Raw genomic sequence first — 17,741 nt, 5'->3', positions numbered from 1 at the left:
CTCTCCCTTTTATTTGATCCTCAGCATTTATAGAAGCAACATTGCATTTAAACTTGTTCAAGTCTCTCTCCTCTTAAAGAAACCTCCCTCTCAGCCCGACATCTCTGCTGAGTACTGCCCTATCATTCTCTTTCCCTTCACGTAAACTCAGGAACCTCCCTCTCACTCCCCCTGGAGCTGCAGTCAGGCTCTGCTCCACACAGACCCTTAAAGCTGGGTCCCATATTCTTCTTGTCCCTCAATTCAGCAAAAAAAAAAAAAAAAAAAGATCATTCGATCTATTATTTGATTTCACAGTGGCATTTGACATGAATAGCCAGGGATTCAGCAGTAATCTTTACAGATGCTCTTTGTAATTTTTGATAAGGCACCAAATGAATGCTATTAATTATTTCTTTAAGTAATTAACCTTGCAAATAAATGTTGTTATTTCTAGTTTCTTAAAAACCGTTTAATTTCTGTTATGTTTTGAATCAATGTATTATAAAATCATGCAAACTTTTGAAATGATTTTTTTCAATTTTGTATGCTATTAACATTGATGTGTCGGCATAAAGCCCCAATCACTCTGACTAGTAAAAGCCTTCTCTTGACTATTTTCTTAAAATGTCCCTTCTTTGGTACTCAGAGATCCCACACTCTCCTGTGTTTCTCTCAGTCTAGCCATTCGGGTTCCATTTGGGTGCCCTTGCCTAGCTCTGTCCTGGACTATTTTCCATTTTCATCCCGTATTATCTATTTCCATGGCATCAGCTCTCCCTATAAGCTGATAAATCTCTAATCTGTACAAATAGGCCAGATCTCAGTAAACTAGTGGTGTTCAGATTGCTTTAACTTTAACCTACAATAAGAATTTTGGGGCTTCCCTGGTGGCGCAGTGGTTAGGAATCCGCCTGCCAATGCAGGGGACATGGGTTTGAGCCCTGGTCTGGGAAGATCCCACATGGTGAGGAGCAACTAGACCCGTGCGCCACAACTACTGAGCCCGCGCTCTAGAGCCTGCAAGCCACAACTACTGAGCCTGTGTGCCATAACTACTGAAGCCTGTGAGCCTAGAGCCTGTGCTCTGCAACAAGAGAAGCCACTGCAGTGAGAAGCCCGCGCACCACAACGAAGAGTGGCCCCCGCTAACTGCAAGTAGAGAGGGCCCGCGTGCAGCAACGAAGACCCAAGCAGCCAAAATTAATTAATTAATTAATTAAGAAAAAAATAAAGCATTCTAAAAAAAAAAAAAGAATTTTGTATACTTTCATCAGACAGTTTGCAATGTAACACTGAAATCACATTTTCACAATGTAACCTTTACATTGTGACTCAGAACACTCATAGTTAAAGATAGAGATGATAGAGATAGTAATAAAGAAAGAGAAATTATATTAGTTAGGATACAAGTTTTACTGCTTGAACAAAGATATCTCAAAATGCAAAGGATTTTAAAGAAGAGAAAGTGTTTTTCTCTTACATGAAAGTCCAAGCTAAAATGGCCTTTGGATGATTCAGGGATTCAGTCTATGCCTTCTTTTTTTTTTAACATCTTTGTTGGAGTATAGTTGCTTTACAATGGTGTGTTAGTTGCTGCTGTATAACAAAGTGAATCAGCTCTACGTATACATACATCCCGATATGCCCTCCCTCTTCAGTCTATGTCTTGCTTGTTGTTCTGCCTCCCTTGACACATGGCTTCCATCTTATTACCTACAATGGAAGATTGGACAACTGTCCACACGTCCACATTCCAGCCAGTGGTAGGAAGCAAAGGGAGGCACAGAACCTAGCCCTTCCTTTTTAAATCATGAACTGAAAGTTGCATACATCACTTGCACTCACATTCCAATCACCAGAATTTAGCCATATACCATGCCCAGCCTTAAAGGAGAAGGCTAGGAAATGAAAGTTTTCAGTGAGGCAGTTTGTGCCCAGAGAAAACTCAGGTGTTCTAGTATTAAAGACAGAATTGGAGAAGGGGTAATAGGACACAACCAAAGTCTCTGCTGCACAACATTGAAACGAATATTTCCAAAATCAATAGTTTCACTTATTCTGTTTGGTACACTGTGTTTTCCATTTTATTGTATTCTATTACATTTTTAAAACTCTTGGTCATGACTCACTGATCATGACATTATAACTCACTATAGATGGTGACCCATAATTTGAAAAACATTGCTTTAAACCTGCTATGTCTAATCTGATAACCAGTAGCCACATGGGCTATTGAGCTTTTGAAATGTGGCTAGTCTAAATTAATATGTGTTGTGAGTGTAGAATTCACACCAGATTTCAAAGACTTAGTATGAAAAAAGAATTTAAAGTATCTCATTAACAATTTTTATATTGATTAAATGTTGAAATGATAATGTTTGGGCAATACTGAGGTACGTAAATTATATTATTAAAATTAATTTAATCTGTTTCTTTTTGTTTTTCAATGTGGCTACTGGAAAATGTAAAATTACATAGGAGGCTCACCTTATATTTTTATTAGATCACACTGCCTTAAGCTCTAGATGCAAATGTTAAACTCCCTACGAATATTATTACTGGACTATCCCACAAGCGCTTTCTAAAACTAGACTCTTTCTCTTCCCAACCCTCAGCCCTCTGTTCTCCTTCTCTTCCCACCCTGTTTCCTGTGTTTCACTCAACCAGTTAAAGGCAACACAGGTCACTCAGTGACCAACCAGGAAAACTGAAAAGCACATTCTCCTTTACCCATCACATGCATGTATTCACTGTGTACTATAATTTTACCTCTTAAATATGATATAAATCTGTCAACCTCTATCCAATCTCATTATGAACACCCTAGCTCAAAATATCATCATTTCTCACCCATATAATTGTGCAACTCCTACCCTGCCTCCTGGATTGCCTCCTTCCAATCAGTCTTCCAAATTTCAGTAAATGTGATCTTTCCAAGAAACAAATCTGGGGAAGTCACTTCACTGATTACTCCCCAAATACCCTAGTAGTACCAACAAGTTCCTTTTTTATTTGAAGCAAGCTTGCTTCACCACTGTTCTAAGTGTACAGGCATTTTCTTCATACCAAACACTTCATTTTACCAAACATTTCATGATGGTTTTTACCTCCTGTGCCTTTATGTCATTCCTTATGTGCTTAGAATGCACTTTTCATCTCCTACTTCCCTCTGGCTAACCACCACCCACACTCTAGAACTTGATTTACATTTTGCTTTACCTTAGATTTCCTTTCCAAGGCCCAGGTTTGAATTGTGTCTCCCTGTCCAGTGCTCCCAGAGCATCCTGAACTTCTCCAATAATAATGTCTGGCTACTGCATTTTTATTGCTTATTTGTCTGCTTTTACACCTGCAAGAATGTGCAATCTGTTTCTACATATTTGATCATTCCATCTCCATGATTTTGTATGATTCCTAGACCAACTAGGCTCAATAAACACTTACAAAACAATCAAACAGTTGGATGAATGAATGGATGAATGGATGGGTGGATGGATGGACGGATGGATGGATGAATAAAATAGTTAATATGATTAAAGATTGAAGGGGAGTTGCACATTTAGAAGGCAGTAACAAAATGTGTTTGTATAGTAGATGGTAAAGGCAATTGGTATCTTTGTTAGGCACAGTAAGTCAAAGCTTGTTTTTGAGGTCCTGCTACTTCTCCTTTCATCTTTTCACTTCCTTAATAGAGGAAAATATTTCTATTATCATTCTTCCAGAACCTAGCTCTTTATCTGTAATCCAGTAATATCCCCAAGGTCAAAAAGCTATTCTTTTAACCCAATATCTTTTCCATAGAGGACTGCTAAATTCTGAAACTGCTTCAACATTTGAGGTAGACATATCTGATGGAGGACTTGCAGGCAGACTGGCTTGTAGTGAAATATCTATTTTGAGACTGTCCTGTGTTGCTTAAATTATAGCTTCCCCTGCCAGCTATTCATGCAAGAGATGTGAGGAAAGCCATAAAAGGCACTATGGGGAAGTGGGAAGGAGGGAGTAAGAGAGAGAAGGGGTTGAAAAGCCGATTAGCTGCTTTACGGTAAAACCCAGGGAAAGTGAGCACTAATGGGAATGTGGATTTTATCCCTCCAGGAATCCTATTTAGCCCACCAGGAATTAACCTTGACTGTAATTAAGTCCCTGAGAGCAATGACCCTTTCAGAGAATGTTCAAAGACCTCTACTCTGTTTAGACACCTTGTGTGGGTGGAACTTCCTGTTTACACAGAGAACAGCATAAAGCCTAGTTGCTCTGAGGAATGTTTGGGACCAGACCAGCTGCAGGGAGAAAGGCACAATACAGACTGGTCTCCTCTGGTCCCTTCTCCCTACAGCATGGGGAAGAACAAACTTCTCCATCCAAGTCTTACTCTCCTTCTTCTGGTCTTCCTGCCTACAGATGCCTCAGTCTCTGGAATACCGTGAGTTTCACATAGAGCATAAACTTGAAGAGTCCTTTCCTTTATTTCAAATCCTCCTTATCATTCATTTGTCTTCCCTATGGAACTGTCACCTTCTTATCTTTAAGGTGTCTTCCAATGATGAGATTTTACAAATCTGGTTTATTCAGTCTTCACTTATTCTTAACCATTTTTCTCCAACTCTCTGGATCTCTGAATCTCTGAATCTCTAAATTCTCTGGGGATATACAAAGGGTTTCTAAAGGGCATTGGAAATTGATACTTTTAAAGGAATCAATTTTCAGATCCTCACATTCATATTGATCTGCTTGAGACCATGCTATTTATCCTTTCTTATCTCCCCTTTCTTAATTTCCTATCTTTCACTTGAAAAGAGAAAGACAAACCTCCCTCAATCAGATTTTACTGTGGAACACTGTCCTGGAGTATAAAAATCTCTAGGGTGCCAAATAAAGGAGCAATTTGAAATACCGATGTTGATGTTGAGAAAGCAAAGGACTCTAATGACAGGAGAAAAAATCCTTTTGCAGATCTTATGGTGACGAATTCTTTGTTTCAACAAAATTGAAGGAAGATCTAAGGGAAATACCAGCTGATAAATAATTAGAAGCAATTCTTGATAATAGGGCACTGTGTGATCTTTGGCATGTAATGCAGAAGGAGTTACAAGAACTGGTAAAAATGATACAATTGTTTCATCTGTCATCTATTTACTTTTATGTGAACAATTTTTCATGGCACTTATATCTACACAAACCAAAAACAGCAACAGAGTTAACGTTAGACCTTATTTAATTCTTGCAGTAAGGAATATCCATCTATGGATACATAAGAACAACTCTTCATTTTCATTAAAGATGTACTTTAAAAGTATTTTGATTTTATATATAATAAATATGAATCATAATTTGCAATATATTTATTTTGTTTTGATCAGTTGTATACTAATAAGACTTTTGAAAACAATTCAATCCAGAAGAAAATGTTTAACGTTTACAACTTTAAGGTCACATTAAATTTAAAAGAAGAGTTAAAGTTAAATTTATATACCCACATATAATGTTTCATATATATGTGTATATAACGTATGCATGTGTGTGTATATATATATATACACATATATATATAAACAAAGAAGGAAGAGTGATCCATAAAATATTTTGAAGCATAGAAATGTTAGGACAAACTTCTGTGTGGTAAATGGCATGAAAATTCAAGTTCAAGGAGGAAAAGGGGGAAAGATGCTAAATTTCTGATCATTACAAAAAGAACATTTTGGTGTATTTTTTAAATAGATCATACTGGATATCTTATCACTATGATATTTAAGATTCCATGGGAGACGTACAAAAAAGTAATGTAAGTTTTAATTTAAAATGTCATCAAAAATAATATATTTTGCTATTGTTTAAACTTGTGATAAAAAAACAGATGTTTACTTGAATATATGTAAGGAGGGCATAGTGTCTAAAAATAGTTAGGAATTCTGTGAGCAAAAATGTTTGAAAACTCGAGTGTCGATAAAATTATATATGAGAGTATTGAGAAAGTTTCTGTTCTGTTCGTGAGGACCCCAGATTCAATCTCTAGAAGACCATTCTTGAGTAGACCATTTTTGTCTACCCTGAGTTGAAAGGCAAATATTTAATATGCAAACATCCAGGGTTAGGTAACACACTAAGATTTCATTAGTTGCTTAACACACTGAGACTTTAAACTAAGGACTCTCTTTAAGCCTCAGAGTCCATATCTGTAAAGTGGTAAGCAAGAACTTGCCATTCCATTTTTACAGGCTTGTTTATATATATATATATATATATACATATATATATATATATACATATATATATATATATATACATATATATATATATATATATATATGTTCTGTAAGTGGATTGGTTTCTGTAGTGTTCCACATGAGAACGTGCTTGCTTTCTACAGCAACCCTAATGTAAAATAGATTTACAGCATAAATATACATAATTAGTATATTTTTATTTGAATTCAGATGCTCACAGACGGATATTTGGGTTCTTTAAAGTGAGGTATACCTGCAAATGTTAACCTCTTAAAGGCTCACTTCAAGTAAAATGTTCACTGCCATGGCACTGACAATGGAAAGGGAAGTAATTCTCATGCATGCCCTCCAACGGCAGAGATCAATTTCATGCTTATCAACATGTCTCCTCTTGGCATAGAACTAACCATAGTAACAAGAATTACAGCGGAAGATAGTGCTGCTGACAATAATGCCTCGCCTCCTACACTCTCCTCTAACTGGATTCCCCCATCCCCAGGCACTACATGGTGCTGGTCCCCTCCCTGCTCCACACTGGGACCCCTGAGAAGGGCTGCCTCCTTCTGAGGCACCTGAATGAGACGGTGACCGTAAGCGCCTCCTTGGAGTCCCTCAGAGAGAACAGAAGCCTCTTTACTGATGTGGTGGCAGAGGAGGACTTATTCCACTGCGTCTCCTTCACTGTGAGTATGGCTGTTTGACTTAAAATACTTGTTTCTATTGGTCAGGAAGATAGGCAACCAGAATTCAGTCAAGGTAAGACTTTGAGAGGCTGGCATGGACTTCAGGAAGAAATCTAAATGTAGCGACTAAGTGTAGAAATTAAGAAGCAATGCATGAATTTCCAATATAAATATTGGTAGACCAATATTTATAGAGATATTAAAATCAACTTAATGATTAGAGAAAATTCCTATTAGCCAGAAAAAAAAAAAAAAAGCAGTATGCGCTAGACAAAGGGAAAATATGAGTTCTCCTGAAAATTAAAATGGAAAAAATACTAACAAAGAAAACTAGGCCAGTGTTTAACATAAGCCCCAGTAGTGGGCTGACAGGAACACATCACCCCATACTCTTTCTAAGAGTGAACTTGTAGAAATTACCATGAGTGACTATCCAGTAGCTCTTCAGCGTTGCCCATATACAGAATCCTTACAGCATACAGCCAATAATATGTTGCAGTTTCCTTTCTCATAGCCTTAAGAGATGCTTCTACCATGCTCTTCTACCACATAACATCAGTTTGGTAAAGTTCAGTGTGTAAGTGAATCAAAACTGTATTAGCGAGCTCGGGCGGCGGGAGGGGCGGCAGCGCCCGGCAGCCCATCTTCGCGAAGGCTCTGGGCGTGCGCGGCTCGCAGGCCCCCCCCCCCCCCGGCACGCGCCAGCCCCGCCGCCACCATGGCCAAGAGGAAGGTCAGCTCCGCCGAGGGGGCGGCGAAGCAGGAGCCCAAGAGGAGGCTGGCGAGGCTGTCAGCGAAACCGGCTCCTGCAAAAGTGGAAACGAAGCCAAAAAAGTGGCAGGAAAGGATAAATCTTCAGACAAAAAAGTGCAAACGAAAAGGAAAAGGGGAGCAAAGGGAAAACAGGCCGAAGTGGCTAACCAAGAGACTAAAGAAGACTTACCTGCAGAAAACGGAGAAACTAAAAACGAGGAGAGCCCAGCCTCTGATGAAGCAGGAGAGAAAGAAGCCAAGTCTAATGAATATCACACACTTGGTCCTACAGTGGTCCCTGTCTCCCTTCTTGTACAATACAGAGGAATATTTTTATCAACTATTTTGTAAATGCAAGCTATTTAGTAGCTTTAGAAACATTTTTAAAAAGGAGGGAATCCTACCTCATCCCATTTTTTAAGTGTAAATGCTTTTTTTAAGAGGTGAAATCATTTGCTGGTTGTTTATTTTTTGGTACAACCAGAAAATAGTGGGATATTGAATGTGGCAGGCATTGTCTTGGGTGCCAGCTTAACATTCCATAGATGGGGGGATATTTTATATCCTATAATACAAAGCATACTAAATGGCAGTTTGGAGTCAGTTGTGCATTTAATGTCTTGAACACTTTAAATTACTTCTCTTCCCATGTTGTTTTTGGTAGAATTATTTCCTAAAGCAAAGCACTCACCCCTTGATCTTGGCTCTCCTGGTCAGAATTTTGTGCACTCTGTAACATCTTTGGTCATGGTAGTCCAGTTCTTCTAGTAACTTTGTTAATGTGCTGTGAACGATTGACAGTTTGGGTATGTAGTAGTGTATATGATATTAAATTGTGAATTAGTGGGACTTATGATGTAACAGCATATCAATATTTGAAGATATTGGTACTCAATAGCCTGTCAAGGAAAATTTGCCTCCAAATTTTAAGCTGGAAAGTCACTGGAATAACTGTTCAGAAAAGAATCACAAGTACATGATTTTTTAGATTTTTGGTATGTATGTTAAGAATTGTGTACAGATTGAAATGTCTGTGTACTGATCCTCAAAACAACCAATAAAACATCTCAATTATGAAAGAAGAAAAACAACCGTATTAGCTGATTTGCAGCAACATGGATGGACGTGGAGATTATTATACTAAGTGAAGTAAGTCAGACAGAGAAAGATAAATATCATATGATATTGCTTATATGCAGAATCTAAAAAAAATTGATACAAATGAACTTATTTACAAAACAGAAACAGACTCACAGACTTAGAGACAAACTTATGGTTATCGGGGGAAGGGTGGGGAGGAGGATAGATTGAGAGTTTGGGATTGACGTGTACACACTGCTATATTTAAAATAGATAACCAACAAGGACCTATTGTATACCACAGGGAACTCTGCTCAATATCCTGTAATAACCTCAATGGGAAAAGTATTTGAAAAAGAATAGATACATGTATGTGTATAACTGAATCACCTTGCTGTACCCCCGAAACTAACACAACATTGTTAATCAACTCTACTCCAACATAAAATAAAAATTTAAAAATGAATAAATAAATAAAGCAAAAATATTTTTTAAAAACCTTATTGGCTGATCTATAAGGAGATGTATCATTTATGACCTCTCTCACTGATGTATTTTCCTCCATCCTGTGTTCTGTCTTCCCATTTGTAAATGACAGAAGTCATTCTGTCTTTGAATTCCTGTCCATGCCAAATTTCCCTGATGAGAATGAGAGAGTGAAATTAAGTAAAAGGGACAAGATCCCCAGGGAGAAGTGGGACAGGGACTCGAGGAGGAAACTTGGCAGATGAGCGGGTTCTCAGGATCTCTCCTATATTTCAGATCCCAAGAGCTCCATCCAATGAGGAGGTAATGTTCCTCACTATCCAAGTGAAAGGACCAACCCAAGAATTCAAGAAGCGGACCACAGTGCTGGTTAAAAATGAAGAGAGTCTGGTCATTGTCCAGACAGACAAACCTATCTACAAACCAGGGCAGACAGGTACAAAAAGGCTTATGGTCAGGACAACTTCAAAAAAGAAAGATCTTCCTCCCCTGTGTATTCCCCGGTCAAAGGAATCCTGGTTCCTTTATAGTCTGTCTTACTAGCCTATAGGCCTGGCTTAAGGTTTCTGGGACTCATGAAAAATATTTCTGTTTCAGTGAAATTTCGTGTTGTCTTGTTGGATGAAAATTTTCACCCCCTGAATGAGTTGGTAAGTGTCCTAATATCGATCTAGAATTATTATTATCTATATAAACAGGCTGAGAGTTTGTTTCTGGTGTTGGGGGAGAACCAGGGAGAGGAAGAATCTGGTACTGATAGCAGTATTTTCTGGCATTGCCATAGTGCAAGATCCTCATTTAAAACAGTATTCTGGGTCCAGAGAGTAGCTGATTCTTTCTTGGTACTGATACTTAGTTGTCACACAAACTTACTCTTTAGAAAATTCTCAATTAGCCAAACTAGAAAGATACATGATATAATAAATAAACCATCAAAAAACTTAGGTTTAAATGACTTCTCAAAGATTCAAACTTTTTCTAATCACAAAACCTCTCCTATAAAGGAAGGAGAGTGTAATCAATCAATGTTTGTTCCTCAAGACTAACACTCTCAATTTTAATGTAGACAAGAAACCAAAGTCTTAATTTTTCTTTCCCAGATCTAGTCCTCAACCACATTTTCTTATCTCAGAAAGAGGCAATTTTCAATGAAAAGCCAGGGACTCTGTTGACTACAGCCCCTCCGCCCCCAGCTTCCTTTTCCCCTCTTAAAAGTGTTCTCTTTCCCTTGCCATAGAGTTTGCAATTCCCTGCTGACCCTGATCAAACCCATCTTTGCTAGGGGGTGAAGAAGGGAAAGGGATGGGAGGGAAAGAAGCAACTCTTTTCTTCTAGCCCCTCAGGCAAAGGATTAAGGCATAATCCTACGTCTCACCCACATCCATTTCATCAGAAAATCATGTTAGTTTAAAATATATCCAGACTATGTTTTACAACATGAATCGCTACGACCTTGTCCTGACCAGTATCACCTCTAAACAAGACTACTACAATAGCCTTGAAATTGGTCTCCTGGTTTCCACTTACACTCCTGTATCTAAAATCAAACACCTAGCCCTTCACTCTATCAGCTTAACTCTGCTTTATTTTTATTTCTTGACATTTACCACTACCTCAAATCTATCTATCTATATATCTATCTATATCTCAAATATATGTATCTCAAATATATGTCAAACATATATATCTCAAATATATATCTATATATATCAAAAATATATATTTCATATATGTCTGTGTTTCTCATGTATCCATCCCTATTAGAATGTAAGCTCCATGAAAGCAGATCTGTTGTTCTCTTGTGCATTGCTGTATTCATAACACCTAGAATGATACACAGCACATGTTAGGCACTTAATAAATATTAGTTTTAAAAATGAATAAGCATTGATAGTAGAGGAGCTATTCCCAGTCGTCCTTATTCTTAGAACTACCTAAGAATTCTGTGACCCACCTTAATATTTGGATCTGAACATTGTTACTTATAATTCCATTAGTGTTGATTTCTCAATCTGTAAAATAGCATAGCAAAGGAATGTTCTTCACTGGGATACTAAAAGCATTTAAGTAATATCAGTAAATACCATTCCTAATGAATGGCACATATGCATTTGTTGCTCACACCCAGTAAGTACTTAACATTACTTATTAATTGCTTGTAATGGATTAATCAAAAGTTCTGTAAAACTTAATCTGGAATTTTTCTGTGTTTTACTACAGATAAAGTTATTCTGCATAAAGCTGTCTTGCTTATAAATCAGAACTAAGAATATTTGAGAACAATTCTAAACTTCTTTCTCTCTCTTTTGTCTTTCAGATTCCACTAGTATATATTGAGGTAAGCAACGTGAAACATTCCATAATTAGACACAAATAATAAACTTAGGGAAAATGTTCTTATTTGAGAGATTCTTACAATATTTCAGAAACTTGTCATTAAGGGAGAAGCCTTCAAACTCATGTAACACTAGATGGTTCCAAGTCATCTCCCTTCCCCACCCCTCCCCACCTCTTTGTGGATAACATAGGAGTCCCCATAGATTTCCTTTATTGTCTCTCATGCTCTGGGCTCTTTTGTAAATTACAATTACTGCGTCCACAGGACCCTAAAGGAAATCGCATCATGCAATGGCAGAACCTCAAGGTAGAGAGTGGCCTCAAGCAGTTGACCTTTCCCCTCTCATCAGAGCCCTTTCAGGGCTCCTATAAGGTGGTGGTACAGAAGGAATCAGGTGGAATGGCAGAGCACCCCTTCACCGTGGAGGAATTTGGTATGGATTATGCAAAATCATCTAACAGTTTTTTCATATTTAAACTTCTAGGGCCTAGAATTTGAGTTTCTTTGGAATTACTTTCTATTTCCCATGGGTGAGATTAGGCTTGGAGTGGAACCAATTACTTCTAAATCCAATGAGGACCATCAATGATTTGTGAATAGGACGTCATATAACATTTTTGGTAGCAATTTTTAATCTTCAAAAAAAATGTAAAACATTCTTAGCCCAGTGGAGTCTCCCATAATTCATTAAGGTTACATTGATCCACCATAGTCCTTCAACCAGGATCTCCATTTGAGAGAAAGGTGGATATATTGGAGAAGAGGGCTACCTTTTCAGGGCCCTAAAATATGAGTAGAGAATTGTTATGAGAACCTGGAAATACCAATTCCCCAGAAGTTGAAAACCAATCACCAACTTCCTTTATCTCCAATCAACAGTGCTTCCTAAGTTTGAAGTGCAAGTAAGAGTGCCAAGGATAATCACCATCTTGGAAGAAGAGATGAATGTGTCAGTGTGTGGCCTGTGAGTTTATACTTTTAAAAAATCTTTGGCGAGGGGAATTATTTTAAGGAGACTCACCCTTTGAGATATTTTGACTAGCTTGTCTAGAAGCAGTGCAGCACAAATACCTTAAATACATGGGAGCATCCCCATCTCTAGAACTTTCCTCTCCTGTTGCTTTTCTATTTCCCTTCTTATTTTCTTTCATGTCCTTTCCAACATTATTATAACTATCATGGGGCAGGCAGCTGTTCCTAGAGCTAAGCTATGCTAGTAGGATTGATTCTGAAAGTAATAAAGCTACTCGCGCATGCACATACACACATACACACACAAATGAAATAGTGTTGAAGGGTAGTGACTTTCCCTTTACCAGGTTGTAAACTAAACTCAATCATCAACAGATCATTTACTTGACCTTGGATACATAGTGGAAAAATGGCTCAGATTCAGAATTTGTAGAGATAGGCATATTACAGAAATCTCGTCTAACTCATCTGTCTACCTAAGGCATGTCACATACTTCTCTGAACTGCCATTTTCACTGATGAGAGTAGACATGATCTCACAGTCAGTCTTTTCCAACCTTGAAAATTCATGTTTCTAGGATCTTATTGCTCCCATCTCCAGTAGCCCAGCAGTAGCAGTACAGAGAGAACAGGCAGAGTAAAGAAACCAGTCCTAAAGACCTTCAGCTGGGTCCCTGCCCCAGCACTATCTCAGAGTAAGGTCACCAAGCTCCTGATCCCACAGAGCTGGTGAACCAGTACTCTTGCAAATATAGATATAGAGGGTATTTTGAATAGGGAAGGAAACAAATACCCTCAAAACCACAGCAATTATCAATGACATATTTATGGCACAATCCCATTTTTGTAAAAAGTAAACAAGCAAAAGTCTACATGAACAGAGATGGCTACACATAGGAAGAGGATGATGGAAGGAGAGATACCATCATATTAATAGTTTATATTCCTAGGTAGAATTGAGAGCATTTATTTCTTGTCTTTGTTTTGTTTTGTTGGTATTGTTTTTTCTCTTAAGATCTGGTGTAGCTTTGGCAAAATAAAAATATTTTTTAAAAGATGAAACTGAAAATTAGAGATTAAGAAAAAAAAAAAGACATGGTAAAAGAAGACTGTAGTAAATTCCAGCATGTTGCACTGGAAATTTCTAAAAGAGAAGGTTCATTACTTAGTTTACTTGCCCTCAACACTATATGAGCCCTGCAGAAATTAGAGGGAAGTACAGAGTCTAAAAATATACTATAGGGCTTCCCTGGTGGCGCAGTGGTTGAGAATCTGCCTGCCGATGCAGGGGACACGGGTTCGAGCCCTGGTCTGGGAAGATCCCATGTGCCGCGGAGCAACTGGGCCCATGAGCCACAGCTACTGAGCCTGCGCGTCTGGAGCCTGTGCTCCGCAACAAGAGAGGCCGCAATAGTGAAAGGCCTGCTCATCGCGATGAAGAGTGGCCCCCGCTTGCCACAACTAGAGAAAGCCCTCGCACAGAAACGAAGACCCAACACAGCCAAAAATTTAAAAAAATTAAAAAAAAAAAAAAAATATATATATATATACTATAGCTAAAGGGAAAATATAAACAGGTAGAAAATGGGGGTGTTCAATGTCTGATTTGATCCATTTGGCAATGTTCTTATGACAGATACACATATGGGAAGCCTGTCCCAGGACGTGTGACTATAAACATGTGCAGAAAGTACAGTAACCCTTCTAACTGCTTTGGTGGAGAATCACATGCTGTCTGTGAGAAGTTCAGTCAGCAGGTATGTGGGAAACTACTCCTAGGGATTAACAGCCCAGGCACTGTTGATGAGCAGTGAGTTACAACATCGTGGTAACTCAGGAAGAGACCAATCTGTAAGAGAATTCTATGCTAGCTATAGTCGTTTTTTAAAAATCAGTGACTTAGCACAATAGGAATTATTTCTTGTAATTGTCCATTGTGGGTATTCTTGGTGCACCGAGCACCCAGAATGATCGAAGTTGAACCATCTCCAGTACCTGGTATCTAAAGCCGCCTTGAGTATCCATCCAATTATGTAAAGGAAGGAGAAAAAAACATACAAATCTTAACCACCTTGGCTGGGAAGGGTGTCCGTTTTTCTCTCTTTCTATGAGCAAGAGCTTGTCACATGGCCCCACCTAGATGCCAGGGAGCTGGGAAACACAGTCCCCAGATGGGCAGCCGCTTCCCAGCCACAGCTGTAAACTATGGAAGGGAAGCCAGGCTTCGGTGAAGAGTTAGCTGCCTGCTACAGTAAGATTACCCCCCAATTTTTAAGGCATTTCTTCATTTCTTCACCTCATTCACTCTGGGGAATATCAGATACTAAGGAATACACCTGTCAGTTATAAGCCAGAAACTGTTGTGAGATGTAATTATAATTAATCCCTAGAAAATATTTATTGTGTTCTCATCATACAAAATTCCTAGGTTATGTTGCCTCAAAAAAAAAAAAAAAAAAATCCCACCAGATTAACTGACTACTGATTGGTCCAGTCTTATGTTTTTGTATTTTATTTCATCCCCTCCTAGCTAAACAGCCAGGGCTGCTTCTCTCAGCAAGTAAAGACCAAGATCTTCCAAATGAAGAGACAAGAGTTTGAAATGAAAATTGAAGTGGAGGCCAAGATCCAAGAAGAAGGAACAGGTGTGTATACCTCATGGGTATGGGAGAAAGAACATGGACATGGATTTAGTTCCTTTGCCAAACAGTGAACTGAAAGGGAGGAAGTAGGATAAGTTCAGGGAGTGCATCCTTCCAAAAGAGAACTTATTTTTTCCTTCTTTTTCAGAGGTGGAATTAACTGGAAAAGGGACCACTGAAATAACAAGAACCATAACCAAACTCTCATTTGTGAAAGTAGACTCAGACGCTAGACGAGGGATTCCCTTCTTTGGGCAGGTGAGGTATTTTTCAATTCACAAATCAAACTGTACTCTCACCTAATACGCACAACATATTCTGCTAAAACTATACCTGGTTAATATTATCTGTTGATTAATATAATCAAAGGTATAAAACCACATAAAATAGATTTGTTCCTCTGTAAATTTGTACATCAAATCTCTAAAACCATTCTAAAGCACTAGCAAAATTAGAAGGTTTTGGGAATAGCCCTGCGTGATGTCACTCAATCTCTTTCCCATGGTTTACCAGGCAGTCTCAGATTTTTATAATATTTTTTCACAAGCATCTCAAAATTCCTTATGGCCAATCACATTATCCTTCTAACATTAACTTGGTATGGAAATGGGTGGGTAGGTGGCTTTCATTTTTATTTTGAAATATAAAAGATTCTACCGTACCTAGTGTTTCTTTCATGGTATTATATATACATTTCTTTTTCAAGTATATTTTATTTTATTCAAGTATACTTATTCAAATATATTTATTTTATTTTAGCAAGTATATTTTAAAAACAGTACACAGAGGGGTAAAATACTGCTATTTAAAGTATACCCAGATTTTAAAGATATGAATTTTTTCTCTCAGATCTACAAAAGAATCTGCTACTGTTATTTTTCTGCTTACTGTTTTAAGCAGATGTGCTAATGGAGCTTTCGGACTCCAGAAGTCTGAGATGAGAGTTGTATGTACCTCCATGTGTAATTACTGTGCATCCTGTTTTTAATGGAAATATTATAAGATGTCAGCTGTGGAGAGTGTAAAAGACAGAGGGACCAGGCTCCACAAAAGAGTAGTGGAATAAATTTTAGAATGTTTTGATTATGTTATGACAGCAAACATGTTCAGAAACTTTGGTCACTTCCTAAAATGAAAGTTCACTTCTTTAAATTTCTCAGAAGTATATTGTACTTTTTTGAGATTTTATTCCTGCTAAATAACTATCCTATTATCACAAGACTCTCTCACCAAAAGTGAAAGAATCAGAATTTTGTACCTATCCTGGTCTTCCTACGTACAGCTGACATTTGATTAGCAAACTTAGATCTCGTTAATCAATTACAAATACTAATCCAAGTCTGCTGGTTGTGCTTCCTTCTACCAAAAGTAGCTTATACTGAGAAAAAAAAATCACCATCTTTAAAATCTGAACTGAACTACTCATCTTCTGTGTTCAATATTAGCAGTAATTTGACTTTAGGCCCTTATTTAATATTCTATGCTTCTTTTCAATTTTACATTTTTCAGATGGGAAGTACCTCATAAAATCTACCTACCTTCCAAAAGTTTGCAAATCTAGGTCAAGAAGCAGATATCATATATAAAACTAGAGGAGCACACAGGACAATATATTAGCAATTGCTAATATTAAACCTCAGAACACTAATCTGTAGAAAGGGAATGGTCTGCTATAAAATAAGTATTTGAGGCTCAATTAAATTTGACTAATGGGTTAAAAATTTTCATTATGGCTCTTGTGGTCTGTGACTCTCCAAAAGTTATATATATATAATATATAGAGTTTCCAAAATATCCACAGAATACATTTCTCAGGTCACCTCTATTATCTCCATCATTCTCCACCCCTTAACACTATTTTTCGTCTTAGGACTGATTACCACTAAATAAGTATATATTACGCATTTCTTTAGCAGCTATCTCTTTTACTGGACCGTATGCTCTATGATGGAAGGAACTTTGTTTTGTTCACTGCTGTAGCCTCAATGCCTCGAACCATGTCTGACATATTGGACACACTCAATAAATATGTGTAATAAAATGAATATTTGGTGCCTATTGGATATTAGCCACGTAACTGATCTGCAGCTTTTAATCTTCAGGTGCGCCTAGCGGATGGAAAAGGTGTCCCTATACCAAATAAACTCATCTTCATCACAGCAGATGAAGCCCACTATGACTCCAACGCCACCACTGATGAGCACGGCCTGGTGCAGTTCTCCATCAACACCACCAGCATCACGGGCACCTCCCTCACTGTCAGGGTAAGTTTGGAGGGAAGTTACCAATGATGTGAAGTAGTCTTGGAAGAAAGGTTGCAACCGAAAAGTGATGGCATTTCCAAGTTGTGTTTAGTCTTAGGAACAAAAAATGAGAAAGTAAAAACCAATTCAAGGTCAATTTTGAAAAAGTGTGTTAAAAGGAGGCAGTATAGTGTTGTGGCTAAAGTGGGGGTTCCACGTGTGCACTCGCGTGTGGCGACATGAATCGTGCAAACGCTGTGGGAAGCAGCGTGGCAGTCCCCCCAAATGAGAACTACCATATGACCCAGTATTCTAACTGCTGAGTATACCTTCAA

General features: G+C 38.0%; 1 protein-coding gene and 1 pseudogene across 1 annotated transcript in view; both read left to right on the top strand.

Annotated features, from left to right (window-relative positions):
- Positions 1–4,003: 4,003 nt before the first annotated feature.
- The window catches only part of LOC118902447 (alpha-2-macroglobulin), a 40,730-nt gene continuing 26,992 nt past the window's right edge, over positions 4,004–17,741 (top strand). Inside the window, exons 1-11 of the mRNA XM_036866774.1 lie at positions 4,004–4,408; positions 6,709–6,892; positions 9,488–9,647; positions 9,809–9,861; positions 11,529–11,549; positions 11,814–11,982; positions 12,429–12,513; positions 14,158–14,278; positions 15,052–15,166; positions 15,312–15,421; positions 17,266–17,427. Of these exons, the coding sequence (XP_036722669.1) occupies positions 4,323–4,408; positions 6,709–6,892; positions 9,488–9,647; positions 9,809–9,861; positions 11,529–11,549; positions 11,814–11,982; positions 12,429–12,513; positions 14,158–14,278; positions 15,052–15,166; positions 15,312–15,421; positions 17,266–17,427 (1,266 nt within the window). The 5' untranslated portion in view covers positions 4,004–4,322. The remainder of the gene's footprint in view (positions 4,409–6,708; positions 6,893–9,487; positions 9,648–9,808; positions 9,862–11,528; positions 11,550–11,813; positions 11,983–12,428; positions 12,514–14,157; positions 14,279–15,051; positions 15,167–15,311; positions 15,422–17,265; positions 17,428–17,741) is intronic.
- Positions 7,611–8,682, top strand: LOC118902449 (annotated as a pseudogene).

The sequence above is a fragment of the Balaenoptera musculus genome, chromosome 10 (assembly GCF_009873245.2).
Source record: "Balaenoptera musculus isolate JJ_BM4_2016_0621 chromosome 10, mBalMus1.pri.v3, whole genome shotgun sequence".
Lineage (NCBI taxonomy): Eukaryota > Metazoa > Chordata > Mammalia > Artiodactyla > Balaenopteridae > Balaenoptera > Balaenoptera musculus.
Note: the sequence above shows the minus strand (reverse complement) of the source record. Positions and strands in the feature narration are given on the sequence as shown.